The sequence below is a fragment of the Belonocnema kinseyi genome, chromosome 3 (genome assembly GCF_010883055.1).
Source record: "Belonocnema kinseyi isolate 2016_QV_RU_SX_M_011 chromosome 3, B_treatae_v1, whole genome shotgun sequence".
Lineage (NCBI taxonomy): Eukaryota > Metazoa > Arthropoda > Insecta > Hymenoptera > Cynipidae > Belonocnema > Belonocnema kinseyi.
This window is the reverse complement of record NC_046659.1, coordinates 105,250,136-105,270,942: the sequence shown is the minus strand read 5'-3', so window position 1 is coordinate 105,270,942 and position 20,807 is coordinate 105,250,136. Positions and strand designations below refer to the sequence as shown.

General features: G+C 19.8%; 1 protein-coding gene across 2 annotated transcripts in view; it reads right to left on the bottom strand.

Annotated features, from left to right (window-relative positions):
* Nucleotides 1-20,269, bottom strand: part of LOC117169299 (putative inositol monophosphatase 3) — a 24,793-nt gene extending 4,524 nt beyond the window's left edge. The window contains exons 1-5 of one of the 2 annotated variants that reach the window (XM_033355604.1): nucleotides 19,602-20,269; nucleotides 14,721-14,969; nucleotides 9,273-9,424; nucleotides 8,992-9,109; nucleotides 2,801-2,900 (exon numbers count right to left, since the gene is read on the bottom strand). In XM_033355604.1, the coding sequence (XP_033211495.1) occupies nucleotides 2,801-2,900; nucleotides 8,992-9,109; nucleotides 9,273-9,424; nucleotides 14,721-14,969; nucleotides 19,602-19,842 (860 nt within the window). In that variant the 5' untranslated portion in view covers nucleotides 19,843-20,269. Of the gene's footprint in view, nucleotides 1-2,800; nucleotides 2,901-8,991; nucleotides 9,113-9,272; nucleotides 9,425-14,720; nucleotides 14,970-19,601 lie in introns of both variants that reach the window. The other variant, XM_033355603.1, reaches the window with a different exon arrangement.
* Between the last annotated feature and the right edge of the window lie 538 nt (nucleotides 20,270-20,807).

Here is a 20,807-nt window from a genome sequence, read left to right as displayed (position 1 = left end):
AATAAAAATAAAAATAAAATAAAAATAATATAAAAATAAACATAAATTAAAAATGAAGTAAAAATAAAATAAACATAAAAAATAAATGAAAATAAAAAATAAATAAAATGAAAATAAAACAAAATAAAATAAACTAAAAATATAAATAAATAAAAATTAAATTCAATTAAAATAAAATAAAAATGAAAATAAAATAAAATGAAATAAAATAAAAATATAGATAACTAAAAATTAAATTCAAATTCAATTAAAATAAAATTAATATAAAACTAAATGAATTAAAATGAAATAAAATGAAAATGAAAATAATACAAAATGTAATAAAATAAAAATAAAATAAACATAAAAAAATGAAAATAAAATGAAAATAAAATAAAAATCTAATTTTTTTGCTAGCAGGAATTTTTTTGCTAGCAGAAACAACTAATTTTTAGTTGTCTGTGAGAGAGCACCGTGACAGTAGTGCTGTTCCTGCTAGCAAAAGATATTATTTTTGATTTCATTTTATTTTTATTTTATTTTAATTTTATCTCATTTTTATTTATTTTATTTTTATTTTTTTCCTATTTTATTTTATTATATATTTGTTTGCCTTGATAAGGGTACTGTATGAGTGCTGAAACATTTTCTATCAATTTAAGATGATTGAACTAACAATGCTTTTAATTTGAAATAAAATAATTCTATCATCTAAAGATTCTAAAGAAATTCAGTTTCACAGATCGTCCTCTTTTTTCTTTTTGAATTCAAAATTGAAATTTCGTCTTTTATTTATTTTTTGTTAAAAACTGATCTTTTTTATTTGAGAGTTACTTTATTTGTTGATAATTCGTACTTTTTTGGTTGAATTCACGACTTTCAATTTTTAACATATTTTGATTGAAATATCAATTATTACATTTAAGATTTTTTCAAAATTAAATTTCATTAAAAATTCGCGGCTTTAGTTTCAAATTAATCATTATACTTAAAAATTAATCATTTAAGTTGAAAAATAATTTCTGGGTTCAAAAATTTTGTTGTTTAGAAAATTATTTTTCTTATTTGCAAATTCATTTAAATTGGTAAAAAATTCAATTATTTTGTTCAAAATGTAACTACTTAGTTAAAAATATATATTTTTTTCTAGATAAAAATTTATATTTCAATATCAAATTTACATTTTTATTTGAAAATTCATCAGTTTTGGTTAAGAATTTAAGTATTTTGTTCAAATCTCCATTTTTTGGTGAACAATTAATTTTCTGATTGAAAACTGAATTATTTCATTTTTCAATAAAAATTTTTTTTTGTTGCAAATTCACTGCTTTCGATGAAAATGGAACTATTTTTTTGAAACTCTTTTTTTTCTTTATTGAAAATTAATTTTTAACTTCAAAATTTTGTATTTTATTAAAAACATTATCTCTTTTGTTTAAATTCAACTGTTTTTTATTTAACATTAAAATCTTCATAGTTATACTAATTGTTAAAAGTCATTTTTTGGTTGAAGATTTTTTGGATTTAAGTGGAATTTTGTCTTCCATTTTTGATATGAAAATGTTTTATTTTTTAATTCAAAATTCACTTTTTTTTTACAAATGTAACTATATTGTTTAAAAATGAGTTTTTTATTTGAAAACCTAACAATTTTGTTGAAAATTCGTCTTTTTCATTGAAATTTGTTCTTTTTCACTTTAAAATTCGCTTTGGTTTTAGATATGATAATTTAATAAATTATTTTCTCTATTGTTTATTTATTATTTGTTCATTGAAAAAATAAAGTTTTCAATAAAAATAGTTTTAAAAAACCTACATTTTGTTAAACACTTTATGGAATCTTTTTAAATTAATTATTTTTTAAATTCTTTAAAAACTTCTACACAAGTTTTTATATCATTCGATAATCTTCCAGATTATTTTTTCACAATTTTGGAAATCTCTTAAAATATTTTTAAACATACTCTTAAAATTCATTTTAAAACATATTCATAAATCAGGTAATTTGAAAAAATTTTAATATATAATTTTAAACAATTATCAGTGAAGAAAATTAAAACTTGAAAGATTGCAATTTTTTATTATCTTAAAAGTTTAAAAAATGATATAAAAATCTTATTTAAAAATAAAACTTTTTGTTTAACATTTTTTGGAATCATTCAAAATTTTTTATTATTTTTTAATCTCTTCAAAACTTCTAAATATACTTAATAAAATTTTTTTAAATTAATAATTGTTCAATTTATATTTATTCTTAAACATTTATTAAAAATTTGTTTAAGTAATCTGTAAAAATTAATCTTTCAACCAAAGTAAATTATTTTAAATTGTCCCAGAAATCTGAAGTAATTTTTTTCTTTATTTTCGAACTTTAAAAATCCTTAAAGAGATTTAAAATTTTATTTTAAAATCTTCCAATTTTTTTTTAACTACTAAATATATCTTAAAATGATTTGAATTTTTCATAAAACTGTTGATAATTTCTGCAAAATAAAAAAAAAATACTTTACAATTTTCTAATTTTTGCCCCAATTTTGGAAGTCTTTTGAAATCTTCTTACATATTTTTTTAAAATTATTTTTCAACTAAAAAACGACGAATTTTCTGCAATGCAATTTTTTTAATTAGAAATTTAAATATTTTATTTAATATTTAAACAATTTCACAAATATCAAATATTTTTCATATTTGACGAAGACTTCAATGATTTCCCGAAGATTTCAACAATTTAAGAAATATTTCAAAAATATTTGATAATATTTTATCATAATTTCAATAATTTCCCAAAAATTTCACAAAGATTTCAAATATTTGATTTTACCTAATTATAGCAGCGCAAGCACAAATGTCCCATTTTTTAATTGCTGTCATGTGCACATATGCTGTTGCGTTTCCGGCAGCAATTTCCAAAGCCTTGTATCCTGAAAATTAAAATTTTAAATTTAAAGTTTTTTTTTTTTAAATTCCCGGTCAATAATTTTTCCCGGTTATTCAAAAAATATTTTATGATTCCTACTCCCTTATTCATTTTATCAACTTTTTTTAAACTAAAATAATTCTTGTCACTTTTTTTTGCTAAAATTTACCAGGAAAAATAATGGTTTAAAGATATTTTAATATTTCTCTACGGAAAAATATGTTTTTTTTTTGTAAACAAAATTAGGCAAAATGTACTTTGCCCATTTGAGAAACAAAATTTTATTTCAAGATGTATAGATTATTTAAATGATGATTTTTTTTTAAATAATAATTTTTTTTAACATCGGTAATTATTCAATTAAATTTGTTATTTAAATTTTTAATATAGAATCTGTTATGAATAGAACAAAAAATGATATAATTTTTATCGTTTTTAAAACATCAGTTTAAAATTTTATAATTTTAGATTTATATATTATAAATTGTTTGGTTTCAACTTTAAACGTACAAAACTGATTGTTTTTTAATTTTTCGAAATCATCGAAATTTTGAATTAAAGGCTTTTAGAATAAACTCAAAAAGGATAAAAAACTTGATATTCTCAAGTTGAAAATTTAACTGTTTTGTACAAAATTTGTATTTTTATTTCGATTATTTAACAAGTTGGTAAGAAATTTTATAGCTTGGTTGAAAATTGAATTGAATAATGTGGTTGAAATATAATCTGTCTTAGTTAAGGTTTCAAGAATATTGTTAAATTTTTTTTTATTTTAATTAAATATTTTAAAAAATTAATCATTTAAAATTGAAACACATCTGACTAGAAGATTTGAAGAATAATTTCTTTAATTTTGAATGGTTACAATGTTTAAAATTCGAAATTTAAAAATTATAATTAACAGTTTAAAAATTGTTATTAAAAAAAATGTATTGGTCTCACAATTTTTGTTAATTAAACATTTTTTCAGTTCTAAATAAAGTTCAGATTAATTTAATTTTCAATGTTTCCCATTTAAAATTACTTCGACTTGCACGTTTTTTTTTTAAATAATGCAGTTTCAAAGATTTTAAACTGAAATTTGAATTTTATTCAGAAATTATTAAAGTTTAATTTCTTTTAGTTCCATCCGAAATATTGTCCTTTTACAAAATTATATCTAATCTAAATTTTTTTTATTTTGAAGTTTTCCAGTTCAAAATATTCCAATATATTTTTCTTTAAATTACGAACACTCTCAATTCGAAATTATTAATTAATTTTTACTAAATTTAAAAAACGCCTGATATTAAAAAAAAAATTTAATAATAGATTTTTTTATTGTTCATATTTTGTAATTTTAGGAAATAAAAATCTAGGTAAAAAAAACAGTAAAACCCGACAGTAAAATTTTATTGTTTGATGTAGGTCAAAAAGTACGAAATTTTAAAGAAGAAATCTTTACTTCATTTTTTTTATTCTGTGACTTGAAATATAAAATCCCGCGGATTTGAAATAAATTCGGTCATTTCTTTATTGAAAATCTGATCTAATATTTTTTACTCTAAATATGAAAAACATTAAGTCATGTATCCTAGAAAATAAAAAAATTCCTCTATTTCCCTCTCTTTTTCTCATTTTTCCGCAGAAATTCGAAAATAATTTAATAGACCTGATAAGAAATTCTAACTATTGTTAGTTGAAATTATTTGGTTGAAAATTCATATTTTCAACACGAAAAATTAAATAATTTGGTAAAAAAAATATTATTATTTGTCAGAAAATGGTTATATTTTGTTAAAAATTCGCCTTTTTTAGTAGAAAATCAATTTTTTAATAAAAAATTGAACAATTTGGTTGAAAAATAATCTGTTTAGTTAAGAATTCAAAAATATTGTTAAAAATTTGTTTTAATTGGCGTGAAAACTTGAATAATTTAGTAAAAAAAATTAACTATTCACCTTAAAAATTATTTATTTTGTTGAAAATTCGCTTTTTTCAGTAGAAAATGAATTTTTTGATAAAAAAACGGAAAAATCTGGTTAAAAAATAATCTGTTTCAGTTAAAAAATTTTAAAATATGGTTAGAAATTCAGTTTTGTAGAAAAATGATATTTTCGGCTAATAAAATTGAATGATTTGATTTAAAAAATTAAGTGTTTGGCTTAAAATTTATGTATTTTGTCGAAAATTCGGTTGAAAAATAATTTTTTTTTAGTTAATGATTCAAAAATAGTGTTAAAAATTCATTGTTATTGGTTAAAGCCATCTGGTTTTTATTTTAATTATAATATTTCTATTTAAAAATTAATTTCTTGCTCAAAATTAAACTGTAATTTAGGACATTTATATTTTGAGCTCAAAAAATTTGGATAATTGGGTAAAAAAAATTAACTATTTGGCTAAAAATTTATGTATTTTGTTAGAAATTTCCCTTTTTTGGTAGAAAATTAATTTCTCTAGTTGAAAATTTAATTGTTTTGTAGAAAATTCAACTGTTTAAGTTACTAATTCATGTACATTGTTGAAAATACGTTTTTGTTCATTACATTCACTGTTTCTTATTTTGAATTAAATTCTTTTTTTATATAAATTATTAAATTATTCGTTAAAAATTAAATTCCTCTGTTAAAAGTTGACCCACTTTCTTGAAATTATTTTTTTTTTTTTGTTAAAGAGTAATAATTTTAGTTGAAAATTCGTTTTTTATGTCATTTTTTTTTGTTAAAAATTTAAATATTTTGTTGCAAATTCAACTGTTTTTGTTGAAAAATCGTCTTTTTGGTACCTAATTTTTTAAATTAATTTTTTTAGCTGAAGATTCATCATTTTAGTTGAAAATTCCTTTTTCTTTGTTCTTAAAAATTAATTTATTACTGATAATTTAACTATTTTGTTGAAAATTCAATTGTTTTGTAGAAAATTCAACTTTCTTAGTTACTAATTTAAATACATTATTAAATTCTTTTTTCTAATATCAACTATTTAATTATTCGTTAAAAATTCAACTCTCATTCGTTGAAAATTGACCTACTTTCTTGAAATTTAATTTTTTTGTTAAAGATTCATAAATTTTAGTTGAAAATTCGTTTTTTATTTCATTTTTTTTTTTTTGCTAAAAATTTATTTATTTTGTTAAAAATGCAACTGTCTGTAGAAAACTCGTTTTTTTTACCTACCTTTATCAAAATTAATTTTTTTTTTGGCTGCAGATTCATCATTTTAGTTAAAAATTCGTTTTTATTTGTTTTTTTGTTAAAAATGAATTTTTGCTGAAAATTGAACTATTTTGGTGAACATTCAACTGTTTTTGTAGAAAATTCGTCTTTATGGCACCTAATTTTTTGAAAATTAGTTTTTTTGTTTAAAGATTCATCATTTTAGTTGAAAATTCCTTTTTTTTTTTTTGTTAAAAATGAATTTCTTAATGAAAATTTAACTTTGAAAATTTAATTTCTTGGTTAAAGATTAATCATTTTAATTGGAAATTCGGTTTTTATTTCATTTTTTTTTTGCGAAAAATTTAACTATTTTGTTGAAAATTCAAATGTTTTTTGTAGAAAATTCGCTTTTTTTGCACCTACTTTTTGAAAGTTAATTTTTTTCGTTGAAGATTCATCATTTTAGTTGAAAATTTGTTTTCTTTTTTGTAAAAAATGAATTTTTTTGCTAAAAATTTAACTGTTTTTTTTTTAAATTCAACTGCTTTTATAGAAAATTCGTATTCTGGCACCTATTTTTTTAAGTTTAATATTTGTTGTTAAAGATTAATAATTTTACTTAAAAATTCGTTTTTTATTTAATTTTTTTGCTAAAAATTTAACTATTTTGTTGAAAATTCAACTGTTTTTTGTAGAAAATTCATTTTTTTTGCACCTATTTTCTTGAAAGTTAATTTTTTCGTTGAAGATTCATAATTTTAGTTGAAAATTTGTTTCTTTTGGAAAAAATGAATTTTTTTTCTAAAAATGTAACTGTTTTTTAAAAATTCAACTGTTTTTACAGAAAATTCGTCTTTTTGGCACCTACTTTTTTGAAATTTAATTTTTGTTGTTAAAGATTCATAATTTTCGCTGAAAATTCGTTTTTTTATTTCATTTTTTTTTTTTTTGCTAAAAATTAAACTATTTTGTTGAAAATTCAACTGTTTTTATAGAAAATTTGTATTTTGGCACCTATTTTTTTAAATTTAATATTTGTTGTTAAAGGTTGATAATTTTAGTTAAAAATTCGTTTATTTATTTAATTTTTTTGCTACAAATTTAACTGTTTTGTTAAAAATTCAACTGTTTTAATAGAAAATTCGGCTTTTCGGCACCTACTTTTTTGAAATTTAATTTTTGTTGTTAAATATTCATAATTTTAGTTGAAAATTCGTATTCTTATTTCATTTTCTTTACTAAAAATTTAATTATTGTGTTGAAAATTCAACTGCTTGTAGAAAATTCGACTTTTTTTTTGCACCTACTTTTTGGAAAATTAATTTCTTTGATTGAGATTCATCATTTTAGTTGAAACATCGTTTTTTTTTTGTTAAAAATTAATTTTTTTCTGCAAATTTAACTATTTTGTTGAAAAACTTTTTTAAATTTAATTTTTGTTTTTAAAGTTAAATAATTTTTCTTAAAAATTCGTTTGTTATTAAATGTTTTTGCTAAAAATTTAATTATTTTGTTGAAAATTCAACTGTTTGTAGAAAATTCGCTTTTTTGGTACCTACTTTTTTGATAATTAATTTTTATTGTTAAAGATTCATCATTTTCGTTCAAAATTATTGTTCTCATTTCATTTTTTTTACTAAAATCTTAATTATTTTGTTGAAAATTCAACTGTTTATAGATAATTCGATTTTTTGGCACCTACTTTTTTGAAAATTAATTTTTTTGGTTGAAGATTCATCATTTTTGTTAAAACTTCGTTTTTTTTTTGTTAACAATTAATTTTTTTGCTACAAATTTAACTATTTTGTTGAAAAACTTTTTGAAAATTTAATTTCTGTTGTTAAAGATTCATCATTTTAGTTAAAAATTCGTTTTTTATTAAATTTTTTTGCTAAAAATTTAACTATTTTGTTGAAAATTCAACTGTTTTTATAGAAAATTCGTATTCTGGCACCTATTTTTTTAAATTTAATTTTTGTTATTAAAGATTCATAATTTTAGTTAAATAGTTGTTTTTTTTAATTTTTTTGCGAAACATTTAATTGTTTTGTTGAAAATTCAACTTTTTTTTATAGAAAATTCGTCTTTTTGTTACCTAGTTTTCTCGGCTGAAGATTCATCATTTCAGTTGAAATTTCGTTTCTTTTTTTTTTCTTTTTGTTAAAAATGGATTTTTTTGCTGAAAATTGAACTATTTTGTTGAACATTCAACTGTTTTTGTAGAAAATTCGTCTTTATGGCTCCTACTTTTTTTTAATTAATTTTTTTTGGTGCAGGTTCATCATTTTAGTTGAAAATTCCTTTTTATTTGTTCTTAAAAATTAATTTTGTACTGTAAATTTAACTATTTTATTGAAAATTTAACTATTTTATTGAAAATTCAACTTTTTGTAGAAAATTCGTTTTTTTTTTTGGCACCTACTTTTTTGAAAGTTTATTTTTTTGGGGGGAAATTCATATTCGTTTATGCTTTTGGTTAAAAATTAATTTTTTGTTGAACATTGAACTATTTTGTTAAAAATTCAATTGTTTTGTGGAAAATTCGCCTTTTTGGCTTAAAAATTCAATAATTACGTTCAAAATTGAACTATTTGTAGTAAATTTGTATTTTTTAATTAAAAATTAATTATCTTGAATATTTATATATTTTTAGAAACGGAAAAAATGTAAACTAAAAATTAGTTCGTCTTTTTGGTGAAACAAATTAATTTTCTGTGTTGAAAATTCATCTATTAGGTTAAATATTAATTTCAAAAAATTAGCGAAGAAATTCAAGAATATTTTCCAAAAAAGAAGTGAAGAAATAGTGGCAAAATAGTGTCACTGCTAAAAAAAACGTAACTTAAAAAATTCCTAGACATTTTTCGGTTTTTCACGGACAAAAAAAATTCCTGATTTCCCCTTTTATAGTATTTTTCCAAATATTTTTGATAAATTCCGAAATAAAATACAAACCAGCTCCAGCCGCAGAAATTATCTGGACATTTTCACCAAAAGCTAATTTGGAAGCATTTTGTACTAATCCAGCATGTGATCTCGAAACGATTAGAACTGGAATTTTAACTTCTTCTGTCTGCTAAAAAAAAAAATTATGAATTGTACTAAAAAAAAAAAATTTCGAGTATCAAATTCAATGTGACATCGAATTAAATTATCTGAAATTTAAAGTAGAATTTCAACTTTTTAAGACTATTAATGTTTTAGTTTTTGGTCTTTGATTTCATTTTTTTTGTTACCGAAATATAATTTTTGAGATTTGATGAAAGTCCGTGTCCAACCCAAGCCCAGTAAGTCGATTTTGACTCAAATGGCTTGTGTATAACTCCTATAATTGGCTCCTTTTTGACAGCGATGCAAACCATCGTTGTCACGTACTGTAACAAATTTTCTGAAACGAAAATTATTTTATTATGCAGAATTTTTATCAGGTTTTCCAGGATACAAAATTATTTAATTTTTCCAGGGGCCTCTCTTTTTCAAGGTGGAAAAATACCTAAAAAACCAATTCAAATGAAAATTAATTTTTTTATTTCAATAAAAAATTGATTTTTCTACAATAACAGATAAATTTTCAATAAAAAAAGGGCAAAGTTACTTTTTCAACTATTATAATAATATTATAATAATCAACATTATTCAAAAATTGGTTGAAATTTTGTACAAGTAGTTGAATTTTGAATTAAGAAAAATTAATTATCAACCAAAAAATAACTAGATACATTTTCAATTAATAAAGTTAATTTGTTTTCAAACAAGAAATGATTTTTCAGCAAAGATGTTAAGTTTTCAACAAAAGCGATGAATTTTGTATATGAAAATCATGAATTTCCAACTTCAACATAAATTTTCATTTAAAAAAACGCTTTTTCAGTTAAAAGGATAATTCCTTAACAATCTTTGTAAAATCTTTAAAGTACTTCAAATATTTTGGAATATTTTGAAATCTTCGAAAACTTTGAAACCTTCATGAAATGTTTTGAAATCTTTTTAAAACTTTCTGAAATCTAGTCAATCTGCGAATTTTATTGAAATTTTTTTTTTATTTTTCTAAATTTGTTCAATGTTTTGGAATCTTTAAAATTCTTGAAATCTTTAAAAACTTTGAAGTCCTTTAAAATTTTATATAGCTTTTTAAATCTTGGAATTTTTTTTAATCTGTGTAAAATTGTTAAAATATTTGTGAAATACTTAAATCTTTATGAAGGATCTGTAAATCTTTGTGAAATTATTTTTAAAACTTTTTAAAATCTTCGAAAATTTTTCTGAAATCTTTAAAATATTGTAAATCTTTTTGAAATCTTTGAAATATTAGATTTTTTTTAATCTGTGCAAAATTGTTAAAATATTTTTAAAATACTTAAATTTTTATGCAATATTTTGAGATCTTTTTAAATCATTGTGGAATTTAAAAAATATTTTTGAATCTTTTGAATCCTTGAAATATTTGAAAACTTTAAAATCTTTGTGAAATGTTTTGAAATATTTTAAAATATATATTTTTTGAAATATTTGGAAATTTTTTAAATCTTTAAAATATTGGAATTTTTTATTTTAATGTGACAAAATCACTTAAAATCTTCGTGATATCTTTTTAAAATATGTTGAAATATTCGAAATCTTGAAATCCTTTGAAATATTTTATATCTTTTTAAATCTTTTAAATTTTAAAATTTTGTCTGAAATCTTTAAAATCTTGTAAATCATTTTAAAATCTTTAAAATCTTGTTAATAATTTTGAAATTTTTGAAATAATGAACTTTTTTTAATCTATGCAAAATTGTTAAAATATTTTTAAAATACTTCAATTTTTATGAAATATTTTGAGATCTTTTTAAATCATTGTGGAATTTCAAAAATATTTTTGAATCTTTTGAATCCTTGAAATATTTGAAAACTTTAAAATCTTTGTGAAATGTTTTGAAATATTTTTAAATATATATTTTTTGAAATATTTGGAAACTTTTAAAATCTTTAAAATATTGGATTTTTTTTTTTAATGTGACAAAATCACTTAAAATCTTCGTGATATCTTTTTAAAATCTGTTGAAATATTCGAAATCTTGAAATCCTTTGAAATATTTTATATCTTTTTAAATCTTTTAAATTTTAAAATTTTGTCTGAAATCTTTAAAATTTTGTAAATCATTTTAAAATCTTAAAAATCTTGTTAATAATTTTGAAATTTTTGAAATAATGAACTTTTTTTAAGATGTGTAAAATTGTTACAATAATTTTGAAAATACTTAAATTTTTATGAAATATTTTGAGATATTTTGAAATCATCTTCGCTATGCCTTTGTAAAATCTGTTGAAATATTAAAAATCTTAAAGTTTTTTTAAATCTGTGTAAAATTGATTAAAAATTTGTAAAATTTATTTAAATCTTTGAGAAATACTTTAATCTTCAAATATTTTTAATTTTTGTGAATTTTTTTTTATGTTTTGGAATCTGCAAAATCCTTAACATCTTAAAAAAATTTGAATTCTGTGTGAAATGTTTTGAAATCTTTTACATCTTTTAAAATCTTTGAAACCATTTAAAACCTTTGGATTTTTTTTTTAATCTGACATTTTTAAAAATATTTTTGAAATCTTTAAAATGTTTGAATTTTTTTTCAATCTGCGTAAAATTGTGGAAAGATTTTTGAAAAATTTAATCTTTATATAATATTTCGAGATCTTTTGAAATCATTTGTCAAATTTTTTTAATCTTTTGGTATATTTGAAATTCTTTGAATCTTTGTGAACATTTTTGGAATATTTGAAATCCTTGAAATCTTCGAAATTTTTTAAAATCCTTTACAATTTCTTAAATCTTTGAAATAGTTTAAAATCCAATGAAATTTTTATAAAATCTGATAAAATCAATTAAAATCTTCTTGCTATCTTTGTGAAATCTGTTGAAATTTTCGAAATCTTGAAATTTCTTAAATCTGGAATGTTTTGAAATCTTTGAGAAATACTTTTTAATATCTTGAAGTATTTTGAAGTTTTTGTGAAAATTTTCTAATGTTTTGGAAACTTTAAAATCCCTGACATCTTCAAAAACTTCAAAATCTTTTTTAATATTTTCCATCTTTTTAAATTTTGAAAAATTTGTTAAATTTTAAAACTTTTTCTAAAATCTTCAAAATCTTATGGAATCTGGTAAATTATGTTTAAATCTTCGATCTTTTTTAATCTATGTAAAATTGTGGAAATACTTGTGAAATACTTACATCTTTATGAAATATTTTGAAATTATTTTAATATTTTAGTTTTGAATTCTTAATCCAAATTGATAAAATTTTAATTATTTAAATTAAAATTAAATGATGTTTAATTTTTGGTTAATATAACATTCTAATAAATAACCTTTTCTAGTTTTTAAAATTATTTATTTAAATTAAATATTTTTGAAACCTTTTACACATTTTTAAACTTTTTGAAGTCTATGGAATTTTTTGTTAATATAACATTATAATAAATAACCTTTTCTAGTTTTTAAAATTATTTATTTAAATTAAATATTTTTGAAACCTTTTACATATTTTTAAACTTTGTGAAGTCTATGGAATCGTTTGAAATCCCATTAAATTTTCATTAAATTTTCAAAATCTTGAAATCCTTAGAAATCTTGTATATCTTTTTAAATCTTTCACCTCTTTTAAAAATTTTTTGGAATCTTTAAAATCTTGTTAATCTTTTTGAAATCTTGGATTTTTTTAAAAATCTGTGCAAAATTATTAAAATACTTGTGAAATACTTAAATCTTTATGAAAAATCTTTAGAAATATTTAAAATTTTTGGAAAATTTTTTGAAATCCTTTAAATCTTTTTAAATATTTGGAAACTTTATAATCTTTAAAAATCCTTCATATCTTATGAGAACTTGAAAATCTTTTTGAAATCTTTGACTCATTAGATTTTTGTTTAAATCCGCGAAAAATTGTTGAAAGATGTGTGAAATACTTTAATCTTTATATAATATTTAGAGATCTTTTGACATCTTAGTGAAATTTTAAAAATCTTTTGGTATATTTGAAATCGTTTAAAATGCCGTGTAATTTTTATGAAATCTGACAAAATCACTTAAAATCACTTAAAATCTTTTTAATATCTTTGACATTTTTTAAAATCTTTTTGAAATATTTGAAATATTTATAAATCTTTGTAAACTTCGATATTTTTAAATCTGTGTAAAATTTTGGAAATGTTTGTGAAATATTTTGAAATCTTTGTGGAAACCTCGAAATATTTTTAAAATTTTGGAATCCTTGGAATCGTCGAAAACTTTGAAATCTTTTTCTATATTTTACATCTTTTTAAATTTTGGAAAAAATTTTTAATCTTTGAAACTCGTGTTAAAATCTTGTTAAAATATTCGATTTAAAAAAAAATCTTTATGAAATATTTTGAAATCTTTGTGAAATTATTTTAATATTTTAGTTTTGAATTGTTAATCAAAATTGATAAAATTCTAATTATTAAAATTAAAATCAAATAATGTTTAATTTTTTGTTAATATAAAATTCTAATAAAAATTTTTTTGGTTTAAAAATTATTTATTTAAATTAAAATGTTTTGACATTTTTTAAACTTTTAAAATCTTCGAAAATCTTTTTGATATCATTGATTTTTTTTTAAACCTTTGTAAAATTGTTAAAAGATTTACGAAATATTTACATTTTTAGGAAATATTTTGATATCCTTTTTAAAACTTTCTGAAATCTATTCAATCTTTGTGAAGATTTTGAAATCGTTTAAATTCCCGTGAAATTTTAGTGAAATCTTTTGAAATAATCAAAATCTTGAAATTTTTTAAAATCCATGGAATCTTCAAAAACTTTGAAATCTTTTATATCTTTTTAAATCATTTACATCTTTAAACATTTTTTTTAACTTTTAAAATTTTTCTGAATGTTTTGAAAGCTTTTAAATCTTTTTGAAATCTTTAAAATATTGGAATTTTTTTTAAACTTGCCAAAAATTGTGGAAATATTTGTGAAATATATGAAATCTTCAGTAAATATTTTGAAACTTTTAAATCCTTCAAATAATCGAAAACTTTTTAAATATTTTCCATCTTTTTAAATTTTTAAATATTGTTTGAATTTATAAAACTCTTCCTAAAATCTTATCGAATTTTGTCAATCTTGTTGAAATCTTCAAATTTTTTTTTATCTGTATAAAATTGTTAAAATATTTGTGAAATACTTAAATCTTTATGAAATATTTTGAAATCTTCGTGAAATTATTTAAAAATCTTAGTTAAAATCAAATAATATTAAATTTTTTGTTAATATAAAATTCTAATTTTGAACTTTTCTAGTTTTTAAAATTATTTCTTTAAATTAAAATATTTTGAAATCTTTCACACCGTTTTAGATGTTGAAAATCTTTTAAAATCTTCGAAAATCTTTCTGACAATCTTTAAAATATTGTAAATCTTTTTGAAATCTTTGAAATACTGGATTTTTCAAAATCTTATAAGATCTTTCTGCAATTTTCTAAACCTTTGTGAAATCATTTGAAAGCTCATGAAATTTTTCACGCGAAATCTCTTTAAATATTTTAAAACCCTGCATTAATTAGATAATAAAATAATTCACGGACCGAGAAAAATTACAAAAAATTCATTCTAGGAAAATCATTATATACTGAATTTCCTATAATATTTTTTCGTTCTAGTTTCGATTTTTTACCTGTAAATTCTTTTGTTGCATCGAGAGGATCAATCCAAACTGTTACATCATCAACATTAACGAGAGTATCCTCAATGTTGTAATCCTCTAAATATTTCATGGAATCTTTCAAATCAGAAATATTGACTTTATCGCACTCTTTTGATTCCTCTTCAGAAATAACTGTTATTTTTGGGAATGCTGCAGTCAAAGCATGATACATTGCACAATGTGATTTATAATCTGCTGCTGTTACCGGATCATTTACACCTTTCATGAACAGAAAATTCTAATAGAATTTTTTTAATCCGGAAAAATTGAATTTAAAAAATATATTTATAAATTTTTAACAAAATAGTTGAATTTTCAATTGAAAAGAAAAAATAATTTTCTACTAAAAAGACGATTTTTCATTAAAATACATGAATTCTTAAACAGTTGAATTTTCAACAACAAAATATCAATTTTCAACCAAATAGTCGAATTTCGACTAAAAAGATCAGTTTTTTAATAAAAAATAAAATAGTTAAATTTTGGAGTGAAAAAATTTATTATCGATTAAAAAAGCAACAAATTTGCAACCAAAATGATTAACTTTTAACTGAAATCGTGAATATTAAACTGAAATACTGGAATTTGTACCAACAAGATAATTTTTCAAACAACTAGATTAGTTTTCTACCAAACAAGACGATTTTGGAAGAAAATACCTGAATTTTCAACTAAAAAAGACAAATTTTCAACCAAGAATTTAAATTTGAAACTAAAAAAGATGACTTTTCAACGAGAAATTCATCAGTTAAATTTACAGTTCAAAAAAAAAAAATTGGTAACTGTTGAATTTTCAACTAAAATGATGAATCTTTAACTGCAATGGTCGAATTTTTAGCAAAATACATTAATTTTAAAATAAAGAAGTTAAATTGTAAACAAAAAATTGCATGGTTAAAATTTGAAATTAAAAGAATTAATGTCCAACTGAAGAAATGAATCTCTAACTAAAATTATTAAATATTCAATTGAGATTGTCACATTTTCCGTTAAAAATTTTTTTTTTAAAGATTCATTTTAAACAAAAAATAGAAATTCTCAATTAAAAAATAGAATTTTTCAACCAATAATTTAATAGTTAAATTCTTAGTTAAAAAATTAATATTTAAACAAATAGATACATTTTAAAATAAAACAATGGAATATTCAACAGCAAAGTTAGATTTTCAGTTAAAAAAATTAATATCAAACGAAAAAAACCAAACTTTAAAAAAAAAATAACACACAAAATGTTGAACGTTGAAAATCTAAATATACTCGTAGATTTACACCACTTTTAATTATTTAAATTAAAACCAAATAATTTTCAGTTTTCTTAATCTGACATTATTCCAATCTTAACATTTTCTATTTTACAATTATTTATCTGCAAGGATTTTTATTTGAAATTGTACAATCTTGAGGAATTTAAATTCGAAACAAAAAAATGTTAAACTCTTAAATTCTTAATCCAAATTTAATTTTTAAAAATATTTGATTTAAAAACGAATAATTTTAAATTTTTTAATATGATGTTTTTCGAAATATAAAGTTTTTCTATTTTACCATTATTTGGCTACAAAAAACTTTATTACAGATTGACGTTTTTCCAATTTTGAACACCAAATTTACAAAATTCGGAATTGTTTAAGTTAAAACCAAATAATTTGGATTTTTGTTAACCTAACAATAATTCTGATATTAAATTTTTATGTTTTAGAATTATTTAGCTATAAAGGATTCAAATTTCAAATTATTTAAATTAAAATTAAATCATTGTGAATTTTGTTAACAAAATTATATAGCTAAAGGAAATTGTTAATTCAAATTTATAAAATTCTAATTATTTAAATTAAAACCAAATAATTTTGCATTTTGTTCATATGACATTATTCCAATTTCAACTTTTTATATTTTACAATTAATTAGCTATGAAGGATTTTAATTTCAAATTGTACAATTTAAATATAAAACGAAAAAATATTGTAGATTTTAATTTTTAATCCTAATTTATACAATTTTGAATTATTTAAATTAAAATAAAATACTGTTGATTTTTGTTAATCAGCCATTATTCCAAATTTTAAACTTTTCTATTTCAGAATTATTTAGCGAAAGGATTTTAATTTGAAATTGGACAATTTTTAATCATTTAAATTTGAAACAACATTTTGAAGGTTTAAATTAATAATTGCAATTTATAAAATTTCAATTATTTAAATTGAACGCAAGTAAATTTAAATATTTCTTAAAGAACATTCTAATTTTTATTTAAAATTGTACAATGTTGAAGAATTTAAATGTGAAAGAAAAAAATGTTGAACTCTTAAATTCTTAATCAAAATTTAATAAAAAATTATTTGAATTAAAAACAAATTATTTTGAATTTTTTAATATGATGTTATTCGAAATATAAAGTTTTTCTATTTTATTTTTTATTCTGAACTTTTAAATTCTTAATAAAAATGTACACAATTTTCAATTCTTTAAATTAAAATATAATAATGATGAATTTTGTTAACATGACATTTTTCCAATTTTGAATTTATTCTACTTAAAAAAATGATTTATCTATAAATTATTTTAATCGAAATTTGAGAAATTTTGAACAATTTTAATTTGAAAGAAAAAAATATATAAAGTTTCAATTTTAAAACCAAATTTATAAAATTCTTAATTGTTTAAGTTAAAATCGAATAATTTTAATTTTTGTTAACATAACAATAATTCTGACATTAATTTTTTCTATTTTAGAATTATTTATCTAAAAAGGATGTTTATTTAAAATTTTACAACTCTGAACAATTTAAATTTGAAATATCAAAATTTTGAACGTTTAAATACTAAATCCCAACTCCTTTCATTTTAATTATTTACATTAAAACCAAATAATTTTGAATTTTGTAAAGGATATTCCAATTTTAACCTTTTATATTCCAACTTTTAACTTTTCTATTTCAAAATTATTTAGCTAAAGGATTTTAATTCAAAATTTGACAATTTTGAACAATTTCAATTTTAAACAACATTTTTAAGGTTTAAATTATTAATTCGAATTTCTAAAATTTTTAATATTTAAATGAAACCCAAAGAATATTGCATTTCGTTAACATGACATTCAAATTTTAACTTTTTATATTTTACAATTATTTATCTATTAAGGATTTTATTTTAAACTTGTACAATTATGGACAAATTAAATTTGAAACTAAAAAGTGTTGAAGGTTTTTATTCTTAATCCTAATTTATAAAATTTCTAATTATATAAATTAAAACCAAATCATTGTGAATTTTGTAACATTAAAGTACTCTAATTTTACACTTTTTTATTTTACAATGAAAGGATTTTAATTAAAATTGTAGATTTTTGAACAATTTAAATTTAAAAGGAGAACATGTTAGAAGTTTGAACTCCTAAATCAAATTTTTTAAATTTTGAATTGTTTAAATTTAATTCGAATAATGTTGAATTTTTATAATCTGTCATCCGAATTTTCATGATTTCGCTAAAGGATTTTTATTCAAAATTGGATCATTTTAAACAATTTAAATTTAAAACGACATCTAGAGGATTTTAAACTCAAATTTTACAATTTTGGACAATTGAAATTCAAAACGAAAAAATGGTAGAGGTTTTAATTCCTATCCCCATTTGTAAAATTTTGAATTATTTCAATCAAAACCAAATCATTTTAAATTTAGTTTATATGACATTATTCTACCTTTACCCCTTTCTATTTTATAATTATTTATCTATAACGGATTTTATTTGAAATGACATAAATTGGAAGGTTTAAATTATTAACAATTATTTGGCTATAAAGGATTTTAATTGCAAATTGTACAATTTTGAACAATTTAAATTTGAAACTAAAAAGTGCTGAAGGTTTTAATTCTTAATCCCAATTTTTATTAAATTTTGAATTGTTTAAATTGAATTCGAATAATGTTGAATTTTTATAATCTGTCATTCCAATTTTCATTAATTATTCCGCTAAAGGATTTTAATTCAAAATTGGATCATTTAAAACAATTTAAATTTAAAACGATATTTTGAAAGTTTTAATTCTAAATCCTATTTTATACAACTTTAAATTATTTAAATTTAAATCAAATAATGTCAAATTTTTTTAATTTGACAATTGAAATTCAAAACGGAAAAATTTTAAGGTTTTAATTCCTAATGCCCATTTGCAAAATTTTGAAACGACAAAATTTTGAAGTTTCAAATTATTAACAATTCTTTCGTGACAAAGGAGTTTAATTTCAAAGGGTAAAATTTAAATTTGAAATTAAAAAGTGTTGAAGGTTTTAATTCTTAATTCCAATTTATAAATTACATAGCTAAAGGATTTTAATTCGAAATTAAACAATTTTGAATAATTTAAATTTGAAACAACATTTTGAAGGTTTAAATTATTAACTGAAATATATAAAATTCTAATTATTCAAATTAAAATAATTATTCAGCTATAAATGATTTTTTTCAATTATTTAATTCTCAAAAATTTAAATATAAAGGGATAAAATGTTGAAAGTTTGAATTCTTAAACAAAATTTATAAGATTTTGAATTATTTAAATCAAAATACAATAATGTTGAATTTTGTAAGTCTGCCATAATTTCAATTTTAACCAATTATTTCGGTCAAGGATTTTAATTCAAAATTGGACAAATTTGTAAAAGTATTTAAATTCGAAACGACACGAAAAAATGTTGAAGGCTGAAATTCTAAATTCGAATTTGGTCATTTACCGTTATTCCCACTCATTCCGCAATTAATATAAAATAAAAACTACTATAGTAATAACAAATAATAAATAAATCAATTAGTATATACACAAACTTGAGTGTAAACATAACCTCACTCACCTTCCTTCGTTCTTCCTTTGCTCTCAATATTTAATCGCATGTCATTATGAACCGAAATTATTTCTAAGCCCCCCATTTCTGCTGCTCTAATCGCACCAGCGAGAAGTGCTTTCATTGAGATCGTTTCTTCGCCTAAATTTATTGAAGCTGTGCGTAAAGAGTAAAAATACACCAAAATTAAAATACCGGCTATCGCACAGAGTCCCAGTTTTCGTATTCGTAAATTGGCCCCGAGGTACATTTTCGATTATTGTTTAATTTCCAATATTCTAAAAATACCGAACTTCGATTTTTAAAAAGTTCTTTCCGAAATCCGCACACAACAAAACAAAATCTGTTTCATGATGCAGCCATTTTTTATTCTGTTTGATCAATATCAATAATCATCCCGCAAAATGTAAAATTAATCTTTTTTTAATCACGTTTTCTGTGTCTGTTTGATAATTCAGATTAAATAAGTCTTTTTAATTATACTAAAATTTTATTTAGTTGTTTACTGATACATAAAAAAATTAAACGTATTTGAATAATCGAAGGGAGCTTATCTGCTGCTTGGTGGCACTAGTTGTGCTACTCGAAATTCCGCGAAAATTCAAATTGTATTAATAAAAAATTAATTTTTTTATACAAACTATTAGTAAAAGCTTGCAATAATAAATTTTATAGTTCTGAATTTTACAAATGTAACATTCTTGTCTTCTAAAAAATCGTTTCAAAATAGATATTTTCATCATATTTTTTTGTATCGGATAGTTGAATTTTTAACTAGTACAGGTACATTTTGCACCAAAATATTACCAGAATTCGAAACCAAGAATGAAAAATTTTCATCAAAAAATGACATAACGAAACTGGAATAGTTAAATTTTTCAACAAAAAAAAAAGAATTTTCATAAAAATATTTACATTTTTAATCAAAGAAATTAATTTTTAACTAAAAAAAGGACTTTTCAGCAAATTAGATTGATTTAAAAAAAAATCTGCGAGTAAAAGATAAAATTTTAAACAAAAGAAAAATTAATTTAAAAAAAAAAGTTAAATTTTATATCAAAGAAATGATTTTTAACAAAAAATCTTAATTTTTAACCAAGAAGATTAATTTTATGCCAAAAGAGACGAATTTTTAAGTAAAAAAGACAAAACTTTCATCCAAAAATGGAATGATTAAATTTTCATGAAACAAATTAAATTTCAGGTAGAAAAAAA